We start from the raw sequence: 19,244 nt of genomic DNA, 5'->3' as shown, positions 1-19,244 counted from the left end.
GTAAGGACCTAACAGAAGCAGAAGACATCAAGAAGAGGTGGCAAGAATACACAGAGGAACTATACCAGAAAGAAATGGATGCCTCGTACACCCCAGGTAGTATGGTTGCTGACCTTGAGCCAGACATCCTGGAAAGTGAAGTCAAATGGGCCTTAGAAAGCACTGCAAATAACAAGGCCAGTGGAAGTGATGGTATTCCAGCTGAACTATTTAAAATTTTAAAAGATGATGCTGTTAAGGTGCTACACTCAATATGCCAGCAAATTTGGAAAACTCAGCAGTGGCCAGAAGATTGGAGAAGATCAGTCTACATCCCAATCCCAAAGAAGGGCAGTGCCAAAGAATGCTCCAACTACCGCACAATTGCACTCATTTCACACGCTAGCAAGGTTATGCTTAAAATTCTACAAGGAAGGCTCAAGCAGTATGTGGATCGAGAACTCCCAGAAGTGCAAGCTGGATTTAGAAGAGGCAGAGGAACCAGAGACCAAATTGCAAACATGCGCTGGATTATGGAGAAAGCTAGAGAGTTCCAGAAAGACATCTACTTCTGCTTCATTGACTATGCAAAAGCCTTTGACTGTGTCGACCACAGCAAACTATGGCAAGTTCTTAAAGAAATGGGAGTGCCTGATCACCTCATCTGTCTCCTGAGAAATCTCTATGTGGGACAAGAAGCTACAGTTAGAACTGGATATGGAACAACTGATTGGTTCAAAATTGGGAAAGGAGTACGACAAGGCTGTATTTTGTCTCCCTGCTTATTTAATTTATATGCAGAATACATCATGCGAAAGGCTGGGCTGGATGAATCCCAAGATGGAATTAAGATTGCCGGAAGAAATATCAACAACCTCAGATATGCAGATGACACAACCTTGATGGCAGAAAGTGAGGAGGAATTCAAGAACCTTTTAATGAGGGTGAAAGAGGAGAGCGCAAAATATGGTCTGAAGCTCAATATCAAAAAAACGAAGATCATGGCCACTGGTCCCATCACCTCCTGGCAAATAGAAGGGGAAGAAATGGAGGCAGTGAGAGATTTTACTTTCTTGGGCTCCATGATCACTGCAGATGGTGACAGCAGCCACGAAATTAAAAGACGCCTGCTTCTTGGGAGAAGGGCAATGACAGGCCTAGACAGCATCTTGAGAAGTAGAGATGTCACCTTGCCAACAAAGGTCCGTATAGTTAAAGCCATGGTCTTCCCAGTAGTGATGTATGGAAGTGAGAGCTGGACCATAAAGAAGGCTGATCGCCGAAGAATTGATGCTTTTGAATTATGGTGCTGGAGAAGACTCTTGAGAGTCCCATGGACGGCAAGAAGATCAAATGCATCCATTCTTAAGGAAATCAGACCTGAGTGCTCACTGGAAGGACAGATCGTGAAGCTGAGGCTCCAGTACTTTGGCCACCTCATGAGAAGAGAAGACTCCCTGGAGAAGACACTGATGCTGGGAAAGATGGAGGGCACAAGGAGAAGGGGGCGACAGAGGACGAGATGGTTGGATAGTGTTTTCGAGGTTACCAGCATGAGTTTGACCAAACTGCGGGAGGTAGTGGAGGACAGAGGTGCCTGGCGTGCTCTGGTCCATGGGGTCACGAAGAGTCGGACACGACTAAACGACTAAACAACAACAACAATTATGGGGCACTTGTAAAAGTGTCAATTCTGCAGATGGAAGTAGTTGAGTAGGTACATATGGGGCAAGGCCATCTCATAGGTAAATTGGTTCCAAGTTGAGTTCTTACCATCAAGAAATTCTTCCCAACATTTGATCAGCATCACCTTTCTTATAATTTGGATCCATTGGTCCTACCCTTCAGTGCAGGAGAAAACAAGTATGTTCCCTCTTCCATGTGACAGCCCTTTAGATATTTGAAGATGGCTATCATATATCCTCCCAGTCTCTTCTTTTCCAAGTTAAACATACCCAGCTCCCTCAACCATTCCTCATAAGGCTTGGTTTCTAGACCCTTGATCATCTGAGTCGCCCTCCTCTGCACACATTCCAGCTTGTCAATATCCTTAAACTATGGTGCCCAGAAATGGACACAAGACTCCAGGTGGGGCCTGACCAAGGCAGAATAGAGCAGTACTATGATTTCCCTTAATCTGGCCATTATATTTCTGTTCACGCAGCCTAGAATTGGATTTAGCTATTTTTGCTGATGCATCACACCACTGACTCGTGTTAAGCTTGTGGTCTACTAAGACCCCCTAGATCCTTTTCACATGTCCTACTGGCAAGCCAGGTGTCCCCCATCTTATATTTGCGCAACTGATTCTTCCTGCCTAAGTGCAGGACTTGGCATTTGTCCCTATTGAAATTCATTTTGTTAATTTGGGCCCACTTATCCAACCTGCTGAAGTCATCTTGAATCCTGTTTGTGGAGAGGTTAAATGATGTTGCATTAGACAAGTGTTTTCCCACACTTTCCAATGTATTTTCCTGACACTTTCCTCACAAAGTCCAGGTTTTTTGTTTGTTTTAGGGAAACAGGTGCAAGAGCTCCATATCAGCTTTTACCATGCAACCTGAATTTGCCAGAATGCGACTGAATCCCACTGGAAAATAGTGCCCCTAGACTGCAATCCTTACCATGCCTACTCAGAAGTAAGTCCCACTGAAATCAAGCAAGCAGGGTTAGGATTGCAGTCTTACAAACCTATGCCTATGTGGAATGCCCAAGAAGTCCCAGTATTTAAAGGTTTACTATGATCACAATCATTAAAATAATTTTTCCTTGGGTTATTTTTTTGAAGACTCTGGTGGACCAAACCAGATGTTACATGGCAGAAGCATATAACAGCATCCTGACTTTTAAAACAAATTATTTAATGAAAAGCAGCCATAGAAGGCTGAAGCTGGGAGTGTTGAAATGGAAGCAGAGGGCTGCTTAAGTCTTTCCCCCCTGACTGCTTTTTTGTGATTAAACTCACAACAGCAGTACTCCAGCTGCTTCTCCTGCTGTGCGAGGTAAAAATGCATGGGGGGGGGGTGTGTGTGCTTGGGTGGGAAAAGCAGAAAACCCTCTGCTTCCAATTGCACACACACACCTCTATGTTCCAGCTGGTTTTCACTTTAAAAGGAACCCTGAGACTCCTGGACCTGCCTGTTTTGTAATGTATAATTTGGACCTGATTTGCTTCCACTGGAGGGTTATATGTTCAGCTGGAAGATAACATGTGGAATTATAAATAGTCAGTGGGGGTGAGAGAATGTGTCGATTTTCCCAAGCTTAAGTTCAGTTCTCTACATTTTGATGATTCCCATTTATGATTGGGGGGGGGGGGTTAGTTCTGATGAAAATTCATGATCATTTTTTTGCAAATTTCCCCCTTATACACATTTTGTGGGCAATTTTCCGTTACACAGATTTTTGCAAAGCAATTTTTCCAAATACAATGCATTTATGTATGTAACTTTCACTACTAGATGTATTTACATACAAACCTTTACCCTAGTATATGCATTTTTGTACACACTGCTTGGCTGGAGGACAGTGTTGTGAAGTTCAAAGAGGTGCACATTTTGAAAGACTGCTGTGTTTCAGTTCTTGTGTTTAATAAAGTGTGAATTAGGTAGGTTTGCCTTTAGGTGCAAAGTGAATCTTCCTCATCCCTAATTCCTGGAAATTGAGGGGAACTGATAAACTGGAGAGAATCCAGAGGATGTAACAAAGATAAGAAAGCGTTTAAGAATAAAACATGCATGCAATTTTTCCAAGGACACAACAGGCTTTTGTTAGATGGAGAGAAAAGTACATCAATGGCCGATGCAGAAATGATGTAGGATAATTATTTCCCATTACTGCAGGCAGGGCAACAAGTCACTGATTTAAGTGGCAATGTGTCGGTTTTCTTTAGAGGGAGAGGTTTATACAGGAGATATAAGAAAATTTGAGTAGGAAATGATTGCTGTCCTGACTCCCAACTGGCCATACGCTTTGTTTGGGGAAACTCTTTGTGGATAGGGGAGAGAAAAACAGGCCCAGGATTTTTTTCTATGGCACATCCAGGGATTTTGAGCTTGGGTTCTTCATTTACTATATTTATTATAGGTTTCCTTTGGTTGTTTACATTTTGCAATAACGTTTTGCCATTTATGAAAAGGGGGAAAGAGGAAAATAAGCATCCAGGTACAATCTCTTTCATATCATCCTTGCCTTGCTCCCAATTTGCAAGCCTCAAATAGTTAGCTTTCATCTATGGGACTTATCTGTCATGGTTTGCCAACACATGCACCTACAGAGACATTCTTTTGTACCTGTGTGCCCACCCCCAGCTGAAATTAGGATTGGGTTCCCCTCCCCCAGCATAATTGTAGTGTGGGAGGGCATGCCAAAAATGCTCCCTGTTTTGAGGTTAACCTTAAAATAATTCCATTGACTAAAAATTCTGAAGCCAAATTTCAGCGTGGGGGGCAGGATGGGACCTTGTGGGCGCCAGGCGCCAACAGGCTTTCCCCCCAAGCCTAATTGCTGTGTGTGCTCGTCAGTGAAGGTTTATCTTCCAAGAAATTAGTCTATAGTCTCCAGGAAGATCTCCTATCAAATCCCGTGTTGGGGGGGGGGAGCAAACCCTTTGCCCCACAAACTAATTTCTGGCAAGGAGAGTTAATGTGCACGCATGTGTGTGGTTTTGATACATATGTAGCTGTCATGCGTGCCATGTGTGTGTACACATTTGTGTGTGGTTGTAGGGTTTGCATGGTGACTATGAGTTTCTCAGGTTTGCATATGTGCCCACAGGCTCTTAAAAGTTGACAGCTCCAAACCATACACACTTATGAAAAACTGGAAGGGTGCAGCAGGTTCCATGGCTTATAGTTGGGAAATGATTACTGTATTTTTCTGTGTATAAGACAACCCCTATTTTTGGGGACCCCAAATTAAGGAAACGGGAGGAGATTGCCCAGAGGTGTTGAGCTTTGGGGGGGGGGGGATTACTGACAAATGCTGACCCGCCTGACCACTTCTGCCAATCGCACACCTCCCCAAAGCCACCAATCGTCTGCCCGCTTGCCGCCAGCAGTCGCCAATTGCCCACCCAATTGCTGCAGTAGCAGCCAATCATCAGCAGGCCTTGCCACAGCCAACAATCACCCACCCAATCGCCACTTACAATCTCCTGCTCGCAGCTGCCACCAGTCGCCTGTCCCCCCTGCAATATCCATGTATAAGATGACCCCCAATTTTTAACATTTTTTAATAATAAAAACCATCGTTCATACATGGAAAAATATGGTATTTGGAACTTGGCAGTGTAGGATACTCAAGTTTGAGGTTATTTCATGCTGAATTTGGGGTAAAAAGGATAAGAAAGGAAAGGGCTTATTCCAAGCAAGTTAAACACATGACAAGGGATTTTGGAAAGCTGCCCAGTGGTGTGCTTTATTCTTCTGTAGATTCTGCGGAAAAGATTTCTCTGTTTGTACTGCATCTTTTATGAAATTGTTTGTGCTAAGTCAAGGGGAACATCTAGTATGTGCCATTGCCCATGAGTCTTGCACTCCATTTGTAGCTTCACTTAAGAAGGCATTTTTTGTGGCCAAGTTTTCATCCATCTGCCATAAAAATCTCTTTGACCCAGAGACCTTAAAAAAAGCAAGAACTGGGGGTGGGTGGGAACCTATTTTAAGAACTAGTTATCATTTAACTTTGAGTGGCTAATATTTCATTCTAGGGACATGGCGTAATAGGAACATCAAGAGGCTGAGATCTTGCAGGTGGTGATCAAGATAAAAATGGGTTTCAAGTATAGTGAAAGGATGATGAGATGAGCTTTTGCTCGAGAGGGAGAGAAGATGGACACGTTTCGATCTATTCCAAAAGCTGCAATGGAGATGATGAATAACTGTCCCCCATTACTGGAGGTAGGACATGAGGTGGTAGTTGATGCAAGTAGTAGGTTGGTTGTTTCATTACAAGTTGACTTGAGAGGCAGAGGAATGGGAGTAGGGAAAATGTCACCTTTTGCTGTCCGTCTTCAGGGGTTTACTGAGTTCTTGGTAAAGGATAGGCTTGGAGGACAAGTTGTTCTTACAGAGGCTATGGAGGGATAGAAAACCAAGATACTAAGAGACTGTGGGCAGGAGGAAAGGGGGCAGCAGGCTGCCTGAGCTATGGAAAAATTAATGCCATATAAATGGATGTATAGAAGCTGAGATTAAGCACTGAAGAGTAGCAGACAAAGCTCCAAGTCTCCTTAAAGATTACTTTGTGGTGCATGAGCTTTCATAAGGGAGCACTCATGGGAATGCCATTTTGTTGGTCTCTATTTAACTACTCCATACTACAGTGGAACGGGGGAGGACCCGCAATCAAAGGGTCCATATCAGCTGGCTCACTGGAGAAGTTTACCAAGTGTCACCATTTTCTACTAAGAAGCAGCCTGAATATAACTGGGGTTTCTTGATCCAGATCTCCCCATGAGACAGGAGGAGGGAAGAGACCTCAACTTGTAGGTGGAAAATGTTACTTAGGGGCGGGGGATGCTGTCATTGAAAGCTTTCCCCCTTTTTTTAGCTAAATACAAACACACACAATGCCCTGCCAGTAGAAAACTAATACAAGAAGGAAAAGGTCCTAGCCCCTCCTCTCCCTGATCTGCTAGTTTTCTCCTTGCAAGCGTTTGCTTATTTAAGATAGCAGAGTTCCCCCACTTCATTTTGCTATACTTGTAGACACAGATCAGGCAGCCCAGAGCCACCTGAGCCACGTTGGGGAGGTTAATATTTAATCGAGTCGGTTCAATCCCGTTGGCCGCCCGGAGATGAACATGCCGGGCCGCTCGCGGGGTCAGGCCTCCGTTGTGTTAGTGCCTCTCGAGGTAACTGCGGGGCGACTGGGCTTCCAAGCAACGGGAGAAAAGAAGCGCCCACCGGCTAGGTTCGCCTCCTTGGACCATGTTGTCTGCAGGGACAGCGGCCCGCCTCGCTCCGAGCTGCAGCGAGCAGCCTAGGCCACGGCTAGGCCCTTCTCCGTCGAGGCCGGCCGTGCGTAAAACAGCCGGGGGAGATCGATTCTTTTGCGCAAACGCCCCGTGCCACGGGCGCCACTCCCCGGCCAGGGGCCTTTGGAGAGCCAAGGGCTGGAGCCAAACCGACCGCAGGTCGAAGCCTGACCTCGCCCATGTGGAGGGCGCATGCCGTGCTCCGGAAGACTGCGAGCGGCCTCGCCCACCACCCCACCGACGACGCTTTCACAAGAGGCCCCGACGGCAGGTTCAGCCGGAAACCTGGGAGAAGAAGCCGGAGCCTGCAGCCCCACGTCTCCCCACGGAGCGCGCGGTTTTGGAGCCGAGGAACTCGGAGGGAAGGGATTTTCCGGCGCTCCCTCCTGAGGGTCTGACTTCCTGCGGGGTTGATCTCTTGGGGAGGGATCGAGAGAGAAATTTTGCCCGTCCCCTCGGAGAGCGAAAAGCTCCCACCTGCTTTTCGGGCGGGAAGCGCCGTGTGCCCGGTGGCGCATTTCCCAGCGCCTGCTTTTACGCACTAGAGGGAAAGAGGGAGGAGAAAGAAAGTTTCATCATCGCTTCGGAGTGCGCCGCAGAGTTATAAAAACGGCACGCTCCGCGCTCTTTCGCCCGGGCAGCTTTCCGTACTGGCTCTCGGGGAGGTTGCGAAGAAGGCAGGCACCTGAGCGAGGCTGTTCAGGAGCGCGGGCAACGCGGGACGGGCTGCTGAGGCTCCGGGCTAACTCGCCCTTTGTCTCCCGAGGAGTCTCCAGATCGCGCCGAGCAGACCATGGGGATGGCGCCGGAAAACGGCAAAGCGCCCAGGATTGGGAACACCTGCTCCGCGAGCGTCTTCTGTAACATCAAGGTAAGGGGTCCCCCGGTGCAGCTTTGCTGCTTGGGGGATGGTGCAATGGCTTGTTTCTCATTCATTACTTTGAATGAAACTGTGTGTGTTTTTATGTTCGGGCTCTTTTTTGGAGTTCGGCTTCTGTAGCGCACGAGTACTGCCAGTCAGTCCGACTCCCGGTGCCAAGGAAGCGCTTGCACTCAGAGCGACCTCCGAGCGCATTTAGGTAGAGACTGGACCGAGTTCATCTCGTGGTCGTGGATTCCACTGACAGCAATCTGTTTCAGATTTAAATTCCCAGAGTTGGATGCAATCCTGTGCCCACTTACCTGGGAGTAAATCCCATTGAACTAGGTGGAATGTAATCCTGAGCAGCCCTGCATAGGATTGCACGGTTGAGGCTGCAATACCGTTTGCATTGTACTGCGCAACCCTGACTATAGGAAAACCATGTAAATTGCACCGGTGTTAAGTTACCCTATTCCAAACTCTGGGCGGAATTTGACCTGCAATTCCCTTTTTGCCAGCTAAGTTCTGCTGACTTGCCAGGTCATGAGATGGATTGAAAGGGATTTGGAATAGCCTCTCCTTGCCCTGTCCCATCCCTGCCACACACCCTTTTTTGGACTTAAACCAGCATAAATTATGTTGATTTAAATTCCACTGGTTGAACTCCAGGTTTGGATTGTGTGTAAGCCTCACTGAATTACTTATGGGTGAACATGGATAGGACTGGGGAATAAGGCTGCAGTTCTATGCACACTTACTTGGGAGTAGTAAGGCTCACTGAACACAGTAGGACATATCTCTGAATAAACTTGCATAGGGTTGTGCTATTATTTTGCAGTCCTGTGCACACTTACCTGAAGTAAATACTAAATAACTAAATGGCAATTATTTTTGAGTTAAACAAACACTGAATATATTGCTCCAGTTGCAACACACTCTGGATAGGGATCATAAAGTGGCAAATAAATTCTCCATTGTACCTGTAACCAACATTTATAGTGCTCTCCCTTCCTTATTGACAAACATCTGGCTTTATTTACCTGCACCTGAGTGCTTTCACCCCAATCCACAGATTTGTTAACCTGGAAATCAGTGGGAATTGATTTTTAACTCAAAGACCATGTCTTGGATGGTGCTGTAAATAATTGCTTCTCCTCTGGAGTGGAAGCCATCCTTACTTTTGCCGTCTGGAAATCTTGATGTTCCTTGGTGTTGCTCTTTTAATCCTCCCTCTTTTACCTCTCCCCTCCCCTGATTAGAGATGATACTCTGTAAATGGATGAACCTTGTCTCTTGAACATGTGTGCATTTCCCTGCCTCATATGTGAGTAATAATGACACTCAGAAGTACCGTATTTTTCACTTCATAAGGCGCACCTACTTTTTTGGGGGAGAATTCAAGAAAAAAATAATGCGGCTCTTGGGGGCTTTTGCGGGAGGTGGGGGAAGTGAGAGAGCTGCGCTCTCTCCCGCAAAATCCAGGGATAGCCACGCGAAGCCTTCCCAGGGCAGCGGGATGAAGGCTCCCCGCTGCCCTGCGGAGGCTTTGCAGGCTACCCCAGAGCTGCTCAGGAGCTTGACGGGGCTGGTGGGGGAAGCCCAGCTTTCCCTCACCCCCATCCCCAAAGAGCAGGTTGGGGCTGGTGGGGGAAGCCCGGGTTCCCCCCCAGCCCCAGGGGTCACACATTCCCTCCATAAGGCGCACAGACATTTCCCCTTAGATTTTAAGAGGGGGAAAGTGCGTCTTATGGAGCGAAGAATACGGTAAGTAGCGGTCGTTATTGCATGCTGTTGCCTATCCAGAAGATTGAAGGATGCTGTCTTTGCAGAGGACAGTCTGGCTTAGCAGCATATTCCTCTTGCTAAGAGAAGCAGGGCAGCTGCTAACCAGCTGGGGAAAGAAGTATAGCATCTGATCCCCTTCCTTAGCAGTCGGTGGCCACCAAGGAAGTTCAGAAATGAGAAAAGGAAATAAAAGCGAAGCACAATGGCTTTATCGAGAGGGAGGTCTTGATACAGTGCTGTGGGGCATGCTGTGTTGAATGCGTGTTTTGCACTTGAGTATTTTTTGTAACGGGGGGGGGGGGGGAGCTTTGTGGGGCAATCTGATTTGGGACCATGCTGTGGATAGGGAATTCTAGTCTCTGGGCATGATGATCTTATTTGGGGGGGGGGCACACACTCTCTCTTTAGATGGGAATGTGTACTATTTGGCTTTGATTGGACAGTGTTGTCGAAGCTACTAACATGAGTTTGACCAAACTGCGGGAGGCAGTGGAAGACAGGAGTGCCTGGTGTGCTCTGGTCCATGAGTCGGACATGACTAAATGACTAAACAAGAACAACTATTTGGCTTACTTCTGCATTAGGGGGCCTTCCTGATTATTCTGCTGAATGGAGACCTGGTCTTTTGCCCCAAAGTCCTGCCTTGATGGCACCACTTATGAGAGCAGGAGGGAGTTAACCCCCTCCTGCACATTATGGTCCTGGTGAAAATTGCTCCCTCAGGTGCTGTTTACACGGGGAAGGAAACTGGTACTGGTGCAGTTAGCAGCTCTCCCCACCCCCCACCCCCCGGGGCAAATAGATCACAAAAGAGGGAGGGGGAGGATTAAGTGCTTCCATATTGCCCCCCCATGGCCCTTGTCTGGATCTTTCCCCCACCATTTGACTGCTCTTTTTGATGGCACAAGTGCAACCCATGCATGTAATGTAGCGTGTAGTTTGGCACCACTGCAGCCAGATGCATGCATGTATCAACAGAAAGCACCAATAAAATGATCATTATGATTTATTTATTTATTTATTTATTTATTTATTTATTTATTTATATTGATGGGACTTGATCCGAGTGAGTGCTCATAGCTTTGCATCTATAGCATCTTTCTTGACCTTACAGGTCCAACCAGAGCGGGAGATCTCTGGAGAGAGAGAAAGTACCTTTAGCTGGGCAAACTTTCCCACAAGGGAAACTGTTTCAAGAGGAAACTTCCAGTTTGTATGAATAAAGGATACAAATAAGAAACGAAAAAAGTCCTGGTGGGAGGAAAAAGAGTTTCAAGGGAAGCTGTTGAGATTAGTAGCATAATCCCAAATGAGAGTGGAGGGATAGAAACCTGTTTAGATTGAGAGCTCTTTGGACAGTGATGAAATTGCTGTAAGCTTCCCTGTCCAGGGACAGAGTTGGGTACAGATAAATAAACACTTGTCATCCCAGGGAACTGGTCATGGGTGTAAATACATTGCAGATGCCCAGAGAAGCACAATCCTATATTTCCTTCCTTGAATGGCACAGCAATGGGGACATATTTTTCCAATGAGTCTCACTTGCACATTCCAGAGCTGGTGAAGAGGTGGAGGCAGTTGTATGTTGGCCACTAACGTTATGCAACCGTGCTGTTTACAATCTTGACAATAGCATTGCAGAAAGGGTTTTTATCAGCGTTCCCATAATAAATGTGAGGTTTCATGAGGCAGGCTAGCCGATTATAAGTGCTTTGGCTGGCTCAGGGCGTGCAGGGAGGAAAGCCCTCAAGTGAGAACAAATATTCCCTGCCTTGAATTTTTCTGGGTCAAAAGCAAACACGCTTGACCTTTTTCCTCCCTTCCCATTCTCAGAGTTGGGATAGGCCCTACAAAGTGAGCATACTGGTGCGCTTACCTAGGATAACTCTGTAGGAAGAAGCACCTTTAATCATTAATATTAATATTAATAACATCAATAAATGTATTGCCTGTCCTTCACCAACCCCAAGTTGCAGGGCAGTTTACAAGAATTCGGTATTAAAACTAGTTACAATAAATTACAGTCATAGGAATAGGGTGGGTCCCGAACACACACTTCTCAAGTGTCAAAGGGCAGGGTAAAGAGGTGTGTTTTCAGCATTTTATTGTTATTATTACTGTTCATTTTACAGCTTTCATTTTTTAAGGGGAAAATATTCAAAGCCGTTTATAGCCTAAACTAAAACATCAAATTAAACAATCCAGAATAAAATGTTACAAAGTCAAAGTATACATTCAAAGCAACATGTTTAACAGGGAACTAAAATATTATCTTAAAAGATTTCAAAATAAAACATTACAGAGGAGGTCAAGTACAGAATGCACATTTAACGTAGCAAAACTAATGAAAAAGCAATTATCCTAAACATTTCAAAAGAAAACGTTACTAAAGGGAGTCAAATATAGAATGCACATTTAAAGCAGCATAATTACCAAGAGGATAAAATATTATCACAAGTATAGAACATACCTCCTGCCGTTGCTGCAAATTGTCCCAATGATGGTTCATGGCAGGCGGCGGCTGTGGAAGCTCAGGCTTGATGACCTGGGTCTACACTAAGACACAGCCTTTTGCGGAAAGCTGCACAGTGAGGGTGTCAGGCAAATCTCTCTGGGGAAGGGAATTCCACAGCTTAGGGGCCATGGAGTATGGCCTCTCTCAGGCCACCACTATCCCAAACTACTTCCCCTACCAGGTCAAATGAGTTTGCTTTGTGTCTGATGCAAATGTTCTACACAGGGCCTCTGGAGCTAACCCTGTACTCTGTGACTGAACAACATCATGGTCTTTGTAAAATGATTTAGAACTTGAGCAAAGCTTGTAGCACCAAGCCAGCGGACAAGAAGTTTGTAAATAAACATATATTTGCCATGAGCCCAATAGTCAGTCACTTGCTGTTTCACAATACCTTCAGCTGCAGTGGGTTTATCTGTTACCTTTGCATTTATGGTTGCTGCATTTTTATCTTGCCCTCCCCCCAAGTATGTCATACGTAGTTCTTTTCTCTCCCCATTTTGTCCCCAGAGCAAGGCTTTGAGCTAGATCAGACTGAGAGTGTTGCGAGAAAACGATAGGCCATGAGTGGGCATTTGAACCCGAGTCCCCCTGGTTCTAATCCAACTTTCTGCTCACCATGCTGGTTCATCTGGACCTTGATCCCCGTGGCTTTTATACGAAAGTGGGGTGCAGGAACCTTTCTGAAGAGGACCACATTCCATCATGATGAACCTCTCAGAGGGTCGCATGCCAGTGGCAAAAACTGGTCAAAGGGTGGATGTGATCCATATCTTTAGTACAGTAGGCTGCATTCCAGCCAAGCAGAAGTCAGAGGCTTCTGCATAGTCACCCATGTATACGCCCCACACACTTCTCTCCATGCAAGCAGTTTAAGGACACATTTCAGCCAGGCAAAGGCACTTGGGGAAGTCAAGAGGCTGGACTGGTGAGGAGGTGTAGCCTGGGGAAAGCAGGCTTGGCCTAGAAAGCTGCATCTGCCTCCTCCCCCCGCCCCCGGCTTGAGGTTCCCTACTTCTGTTCTACACCCACTCGATTTGTGGAAACTTCACCTTGTCATTTCTGAATGGGGTCATAGTCACCTTTCAAATCCCACAGCAGTTGTGTTTCTCCACGGTTTTGTGTGTGTGTGCACGCCTTCACATGTGGAAACATGCTGTTTAGTCTGGCAGCAGGACCACTGCAGAAATTCATTAGTATTCATTAGCCAGCATGCTAAGTTTGAAGCTTTCCCTGGTTTCCCATCGTAAGAATGAACGCTGGTGTTGGCACAATGATGATTTTGCTACCTTTTGTTGTTGTGTTCCATCGGCATGGCAAGTTTGCTTGGGATGGGTTCTCTCCACCCGGCAATCTGTTTGCTTGCAAGCCAAGCGGATGGAGAGCAGCAATCCCGTGTTCCTCTCCGTTATGACAACAAGGCAGCCCTGCCCCTGGCGGGATGATGTCTGTGTGGAGCTGAGGTTTAGTCCTTCCTTTGTCTTCCCCAGGCGAGAGCTGGGGCAGTGCCAAGACCCTACCTGCGCAGACGTTGTTGGCTGTGCCAGAGAAACTAAACAAGCAGCGTTACTTTCATAAGCTCCAGCAGCAGCTGCTAAACATTGCTCTGGTTCCGGTACAAGGCATTTCTCTGTTAAATACACCCCTCAAGCTCTGGTCTGTCGGCACAAGATAATGGAGCTCCTATTTGTTTTATGGCACGGTGTTTACAGAATGCCTTTCTCAAAAGTTACTCCAGAAATAACAAACAGCAGCCTTTTCAGAGAAAGGCCTCTGTGCTGAGTATTTCTTTCTCTCCCCCCCCCCACCCCCCCACATCCCGGTTATCCTTCATCTGCTGTGGGAGAGGTTGAATCACTTCCACATGACTCTTGAGGTGGGAGCTCAGAGGCCCCTAACTGCTGATGTTTAGCCACAGCTAGTGATGGAGGAGGAGGAAGAGAAGGGAGCTGGTACCGCTAGTATCGTGGTCCTTAGATATCTGCTCATCATGGCAAATTCATAGATAAGAAGCTGCACGGAGACATTTGGGAGCTTCTGGGGAATTGGCAGCTGAAAGTAATAAGAGTTGCTGAGGAAGTGGATTGTTAACAAAAAAAAGTAAAGGTAGATTTTTTGGACCGTGATGAAATATCCAAAATCTATTTTAGGACAATACCCTTTATTAAACTCATCTTGTGAATTAACGTGCAAGCTTTTGAGTTTTAAAAATATTCTTCCATCAGGCTGGATGGCTAAGAAAGTGGCTTAGGGAAAAGGGAGAAACTGAGCTGGCGGTCATGCCATGAGTCTTCATCTGGTCAGAGTCTTATGGCCCAATGTGGGAGGAGGGAGCCAACCTCCTCATTCGAACATCTCCTCCTTCTGCCCACATTCTGCCATAAGACTCTGACCAGATGCAGATTCATGGTGTCTTCCACGAGTTCCTTCCACTTTGCTTTGTTTTAATTTAGCCTGGTGAAGAGTTTTGGGAAACCTGAAAGCTTTTGCTCTTATTTTGTAAGATGGTTGTTGACCTAATAATGGAAAACCTCAGTTCAGAATTAAGCAACCAGAAGTGCCAGATCTGATTAGAGGTTCATCTCCATTTCAGCATGGGAAAAAGGGGAGACCATTTCGAACAAATGCATTGGCTGCTATTTTGTTTTAAAGGTTCAGGAAAGGCGGGTTTTGATCAGAGAATGGTTAGGATTGCTGGCTAAATCAGCCCTAGTCCAGCTTCTGGAATGGTATCTGTGTTAAGTCTCTTGCAGCAAAACCAATGTCGTACCTTCAAGATCAATACATTTTTTGTGGCATCAGGTTTTGTGGCCTGCAGAGTCCACTTTATCAAATGTATGGAGCATTACCCTCAATTGGCAATTATGTAGGTGTGCACGTGTGTGATAGACACATTCAGATTCATAAAAGTATACAGTCTGCAACAAATTCAGTTAAGCAGCCATTCACACCAGCAGTCATAGATGCTCCTATCTAGGCATTGCCCATCTTAGTTCAATATGTGTCAACAGAGACAGAAGCCCATACTCAGACCAAAACTGTGTATATTTTGTACTGAAAATCTAAAATGTGTTTGCTAAGGAGAAGTAAATTTGGTGACCTATATACACTCTACAAATCAGGGCCAGGCCGGGTTCCAGGGCCCAGAAATCCCCAGTGGCACACAGGGTGGGACAGGGATCCCTGCATGGGGGTGCCTGGTTCATGCCCCCTCAAAATCATGTGCCTGGGGCCCCCTCCACACTATACCCCTGGTCGCAGTTGAGGGTGGGTTTGTCAGGGAGCAAAATGCAACAGGATGAAGTCAAAAATAATGTGGATCTCTGGTTTCCGAGTGTCCCAAATCTTTGGGGGAATTAAGACCAGAAATTCACTGGTCATGTGGAGTGTTGTGAGGAAGGAAGGGGGGGGTCACTGCTTTTTTAGAGGAACAGGAAGCCTTGCTTAATCCGACTTTGCAATATCACTTGCTTTGTAGTCTATGGTGGCCAGGAATTCAATGATGGCCAAGAATTCATAGGAAGCTGCCTCATACTAAGACAGACTGACAGAGCGGGGGATAGATCATTCCTTCTTCACCAGTCCCCTTGTTAGAAGGACACTGTTTACAAGCATAAGCTCCATTTCCATGCCTGGTCATAAAGAACACCCCTGCTCCCCTCTCATGAGACACTGAAAGGCAAGAAGCTAGTCTCTTGGCTGGCTAGTAAGTTTCCTTGGCTGGCTTACTCATTTCAAGAAATGCATCCAGTCATTGGAGTGCCAGAACTGATTGTAACTGTTCCACAGTTGGGTCAGGCTTGCAAGAAGCCATTCTTCTTGTCACCCATGGGGAATGAGATTCTCCCCCACCCGCACCCCAATGATAGTGCAGTCTCATTTCTGTGAATGGGAAGAGAGCTGCTTCCTTTGTGGCTTGTCTAACATGGGTATGTAGAAGACAGGATCACTATTAAAACCCTCTGGAGACTAGTTCATTCTGTTAATTTATTTGCAAGGTTAGCAAGCTCCTTGACCCTCAGCTCAAAAAGGTTTCAGCTGAAGCATTTAAAGTAAGGATGAGAAGTAATAATGGCCTTGAACCCATTCATAGGTGTTGTGTGCCTGACTGGCGGAGTTGCTTCTGATGTCATTCCTTGGATTGTACACATTTTACTGAGGCTTGGAAGCCGGATTCCTTCCAGGTCTAAGAAATGTCAGCCTTTGCTCAGAGCAAACGTGCGGCACTTGAAAGGATGTTGCAAGGCTCCCTTGCTGCCTTTTTACCTGGTTCATGTAATGTTGGTAGGAAAGCAGAGTGTTGATAACTTCGTGATTGAATCAGGATGTAGTGTGTGTTTATCTTGGCAGCAGCACCAAAAGTGGGGGGTAGTTTGGAGGAGGAGAGAGCTCTGTAAATGAGAGAGAGAGCTGGTTCTTTTCTTCCTGCTTTTTGCCTTGCTGAGACAACCTGGAGAGAATAAGTCGGGAAGTAAGTCCTGTTGAGTTCAGTGGGGCTTACTCTCAGGTAGGTGTGCCTAAGTTGTGCAGCCTTTGCAAGCTTACTCAAAAGTAAGCCTCCCTGAGCTCCACAGGACTTGCTTCCAAGTAATTATGCACATGGTTACGACCTCATTACAGCAATGCACACTTATTAGGGAACAAATCCTGTTGAGCTTGGCGGGACTTGAGTAAACAGATTTAGAGTTGGGCATACAGTGGTACCTCAGGTTACATACGCTTCAGGTTACAGACTCTGCTAACCCAGAAATAGTACCTCGGATTAAGAACTTTGCTTCAGGATGAGAACAGAAATCGTGCTCCGGCAGCACGGCGGCAGCAGGAGGCCCCATTAGCTAAAGTGGTGCTTCAGGTTAAGAACAGTTTCAGGTTAAGAACAGACCTTCGGAACGAATTAAGTACTTAAACCGAGGTACCACTGTAGCTGCTTCTCTCGACCAGCACACCTTTTGGTGGCAGTTGCACATTAAAGAGGATGCTCTTGCAGAAGCATGAAATAAACCACTTATGGCTAGGTGACACAAACACACACACTCTCTGGCTGTGTACACACCATATATTCAAGGCACATTCAAAGCACATTCCCCCACCTGAGGGGAACAACCTTCAGAAATTACAGTTTCCAGGATCATTCCAGGGGAGAGGGGAGAAATGTGTTTTGAACATCTCGTCTACAGATTGTCCTGTTCTGTTTCGTGGGATTTTGCCTTCTTGCCAGCGCCTGGACATGGACAACTGCCAATCATAAGGCCGGAGTGACCCGCAAGTGCCCAAAGAGGGCAGCTGTTGCCAGCTGAGCCAGACCACTCAGGGGAAACAAGAACAGGCAGGCCCATTTTTCTGAGGGAGGGTAAGGTGGCTCCATGCCGAAATCTCACCAAGGAGTGGTCACCACAGATAAGACTAGCATGAGCAAATTAAGCAGCGGGAGCTCCTGATACTGTGGACAAGGGCATGGCCTCCAGTGTCGGTATGAGAAGGGAGGTTGCCTAAGTGCGTAGGTCAAGAGAAAAAACAAAAGGGATTTGAAAACGCAGAGGAAACTCTGGTAATCCCCACTCCCTGCGCTTATCTAGCACAGAGTAACAGCGCAAGTACAAAGAGCCAGCTATGGAACCATGCACACACACACGCACTCCAGGAATCCGGAGTCTGCAAACAAACTGGTGGATTGTTGGGTAACTAAACCAGCAGGGCCTTTATTGCAGTGATACAGCAGTAGGAACAGCGCTTGCTGAGGAGGGGAAGCCCTAATGAATAGGTGACAAACCTGAAGGAGAGAATTCCTTTGACGGTGCTTTGTCCATAATAGTCTTTGAGGATCAGGGAAGCAAACTTAACTCAGATAATCAGCACGACTGCTGTTAACTGCAGTTTTTAAGGTATTTTTTGATTGTATTTTAATACCATCTTTCCCCTTGACCCAACAAGCTTAGGGTGGTTTACATGGATTTTTGTAGGAGTGAAGGAAGCTGCATTATGTTGGTCCATCTAGCTGAATATTGTCAACACGTTCCTCCTTTCTTTTCTGCAGATGGACCCTGTGAGGCAAATCACAGGCCGTGTGAGACAGTGACTTGCCCAATGTCACCCACTGAGTTGGGATTTGAGACCCCAGCCTGGCACTCTGTCTTGGTCTTTCCAAACTACAGGTTCCCCACCCCTCATATAAAGGAATCTCACTCTTTTTTTTAGTAAAGCTGCAATCGTATGTGCACTTACCTGGAAATAAGTCCCCTTGTACGTACTTCTGTGTAGACATGCATAGGCTAAGGTATACCAGGGTCGACAACCTGTGGGCCACCAGATATTGTTGGACTCCAGCTCCCATCAACCCTGACTGTTGGTCATACTGGATGAGACTGATGGGATGGGAGTCCAACAACACTTGGATAGCCTACAGGTGGTTGTATTTTTCATGAGAAGGTCTTTAAAAAGGAACAGAAACAATAAAAAGGTTTGTTTCTTTATTTAGTCCCTTTCACACTTATTCTGCTATAGCAGAGTGACTGAAGAGTATAAACTGCAAACCAGGGGGTGCCCCATTCATTCGTCTTGCTAAGTAGGCAACCCCCTGTTTTGTTAGCCCCCAGTCTGAAATATGAGGATCATGACTACATGAGTTCACTAATCTGTCCATTAAACCCTTTGAGCACATGAAATGTGCAGTATAAATGTTATGTACAGAGGTACCCCGGTTGTCGAACGTAATCCGTCCTGGAAGACAATTCAACTTCTGAAACATTCAACAACCAAGGTGCAAAGGGAGAATTTCAGTTTCAATGGTGAAAATTGAACACACAGTGGAAGCCATTCAACTTCTGAGGTGCGTTCGAAAACAGAAGCAATTATTTCTGGGTTTTCAGCATTCGAAAACCAAAACTTTTGGCTTCTGAGACGCTCAAAAACTGAGGTATCACTGTATTAGTTGAGCCACTCAGCAGAGCAGATAGTGTACTGACGTTGCCCAGGGAGGCCTGGGTTCAAATCCCCACCCGACATCGAAGCTTCCTGGAAATCTTTTGGACCAAATCAACTTCTCAATCTAATCTCCCTTACAGGCAGGTTGTAGGGATTAAATGGAATAAAGCCACACATGCAGTGCTAAGCTTCTTGATGAAATG

At 46.2% G+C, this 19,244-nt stretch overlaps 1 protein-coding gene across 2 annotated transcripts in view; it reads left to right on the top strand.

Moving 5' to 3' along the window:
• Positions 1-6,808: 6,808 nt before the first annotated feature.
• Positions 6,809-19,244, top strand: part of SLCO2A1 (solute carrier organic anion transporter family member 2A1) — a 59,735-nt gene continuing 47,299 nt past the window's right edge. For both annotated transcript variants that reach the window (XM_028730914.2, XM_028730913.2), the window contains exon 1: positions 6,809-7,829. In XM_028730914.2, coding sequence (XP_028586747.2) covers positions 7,752-7,829 — 78 coding nt within the window. In that variant the 5' untranslated portion in view covers positions 6,809-7,751. The remainder of the gene's footprint in view (positions 7,830-19,244) is intronic.

This window comes from Podarcis muralis, chromosome 6, assembly GCF_964188315.1.
Source record: "Podarcis muralis chromosome 6, rPodMur119.hap1.1, whole genome shotgun sequence".
In the NCBI taxonomy this organism is placed as follows: domain Eukaryota; kingdom Metazoa; phylum Chordata; class Lepidosauria; order Squamata; family Lacertidae; genus Podarcis; species Podarcis muralis.
Note: the sequence above shows the minus strand (reverse complement) of the source record. Positions and strands in the feature narration are given on the sequence as shown.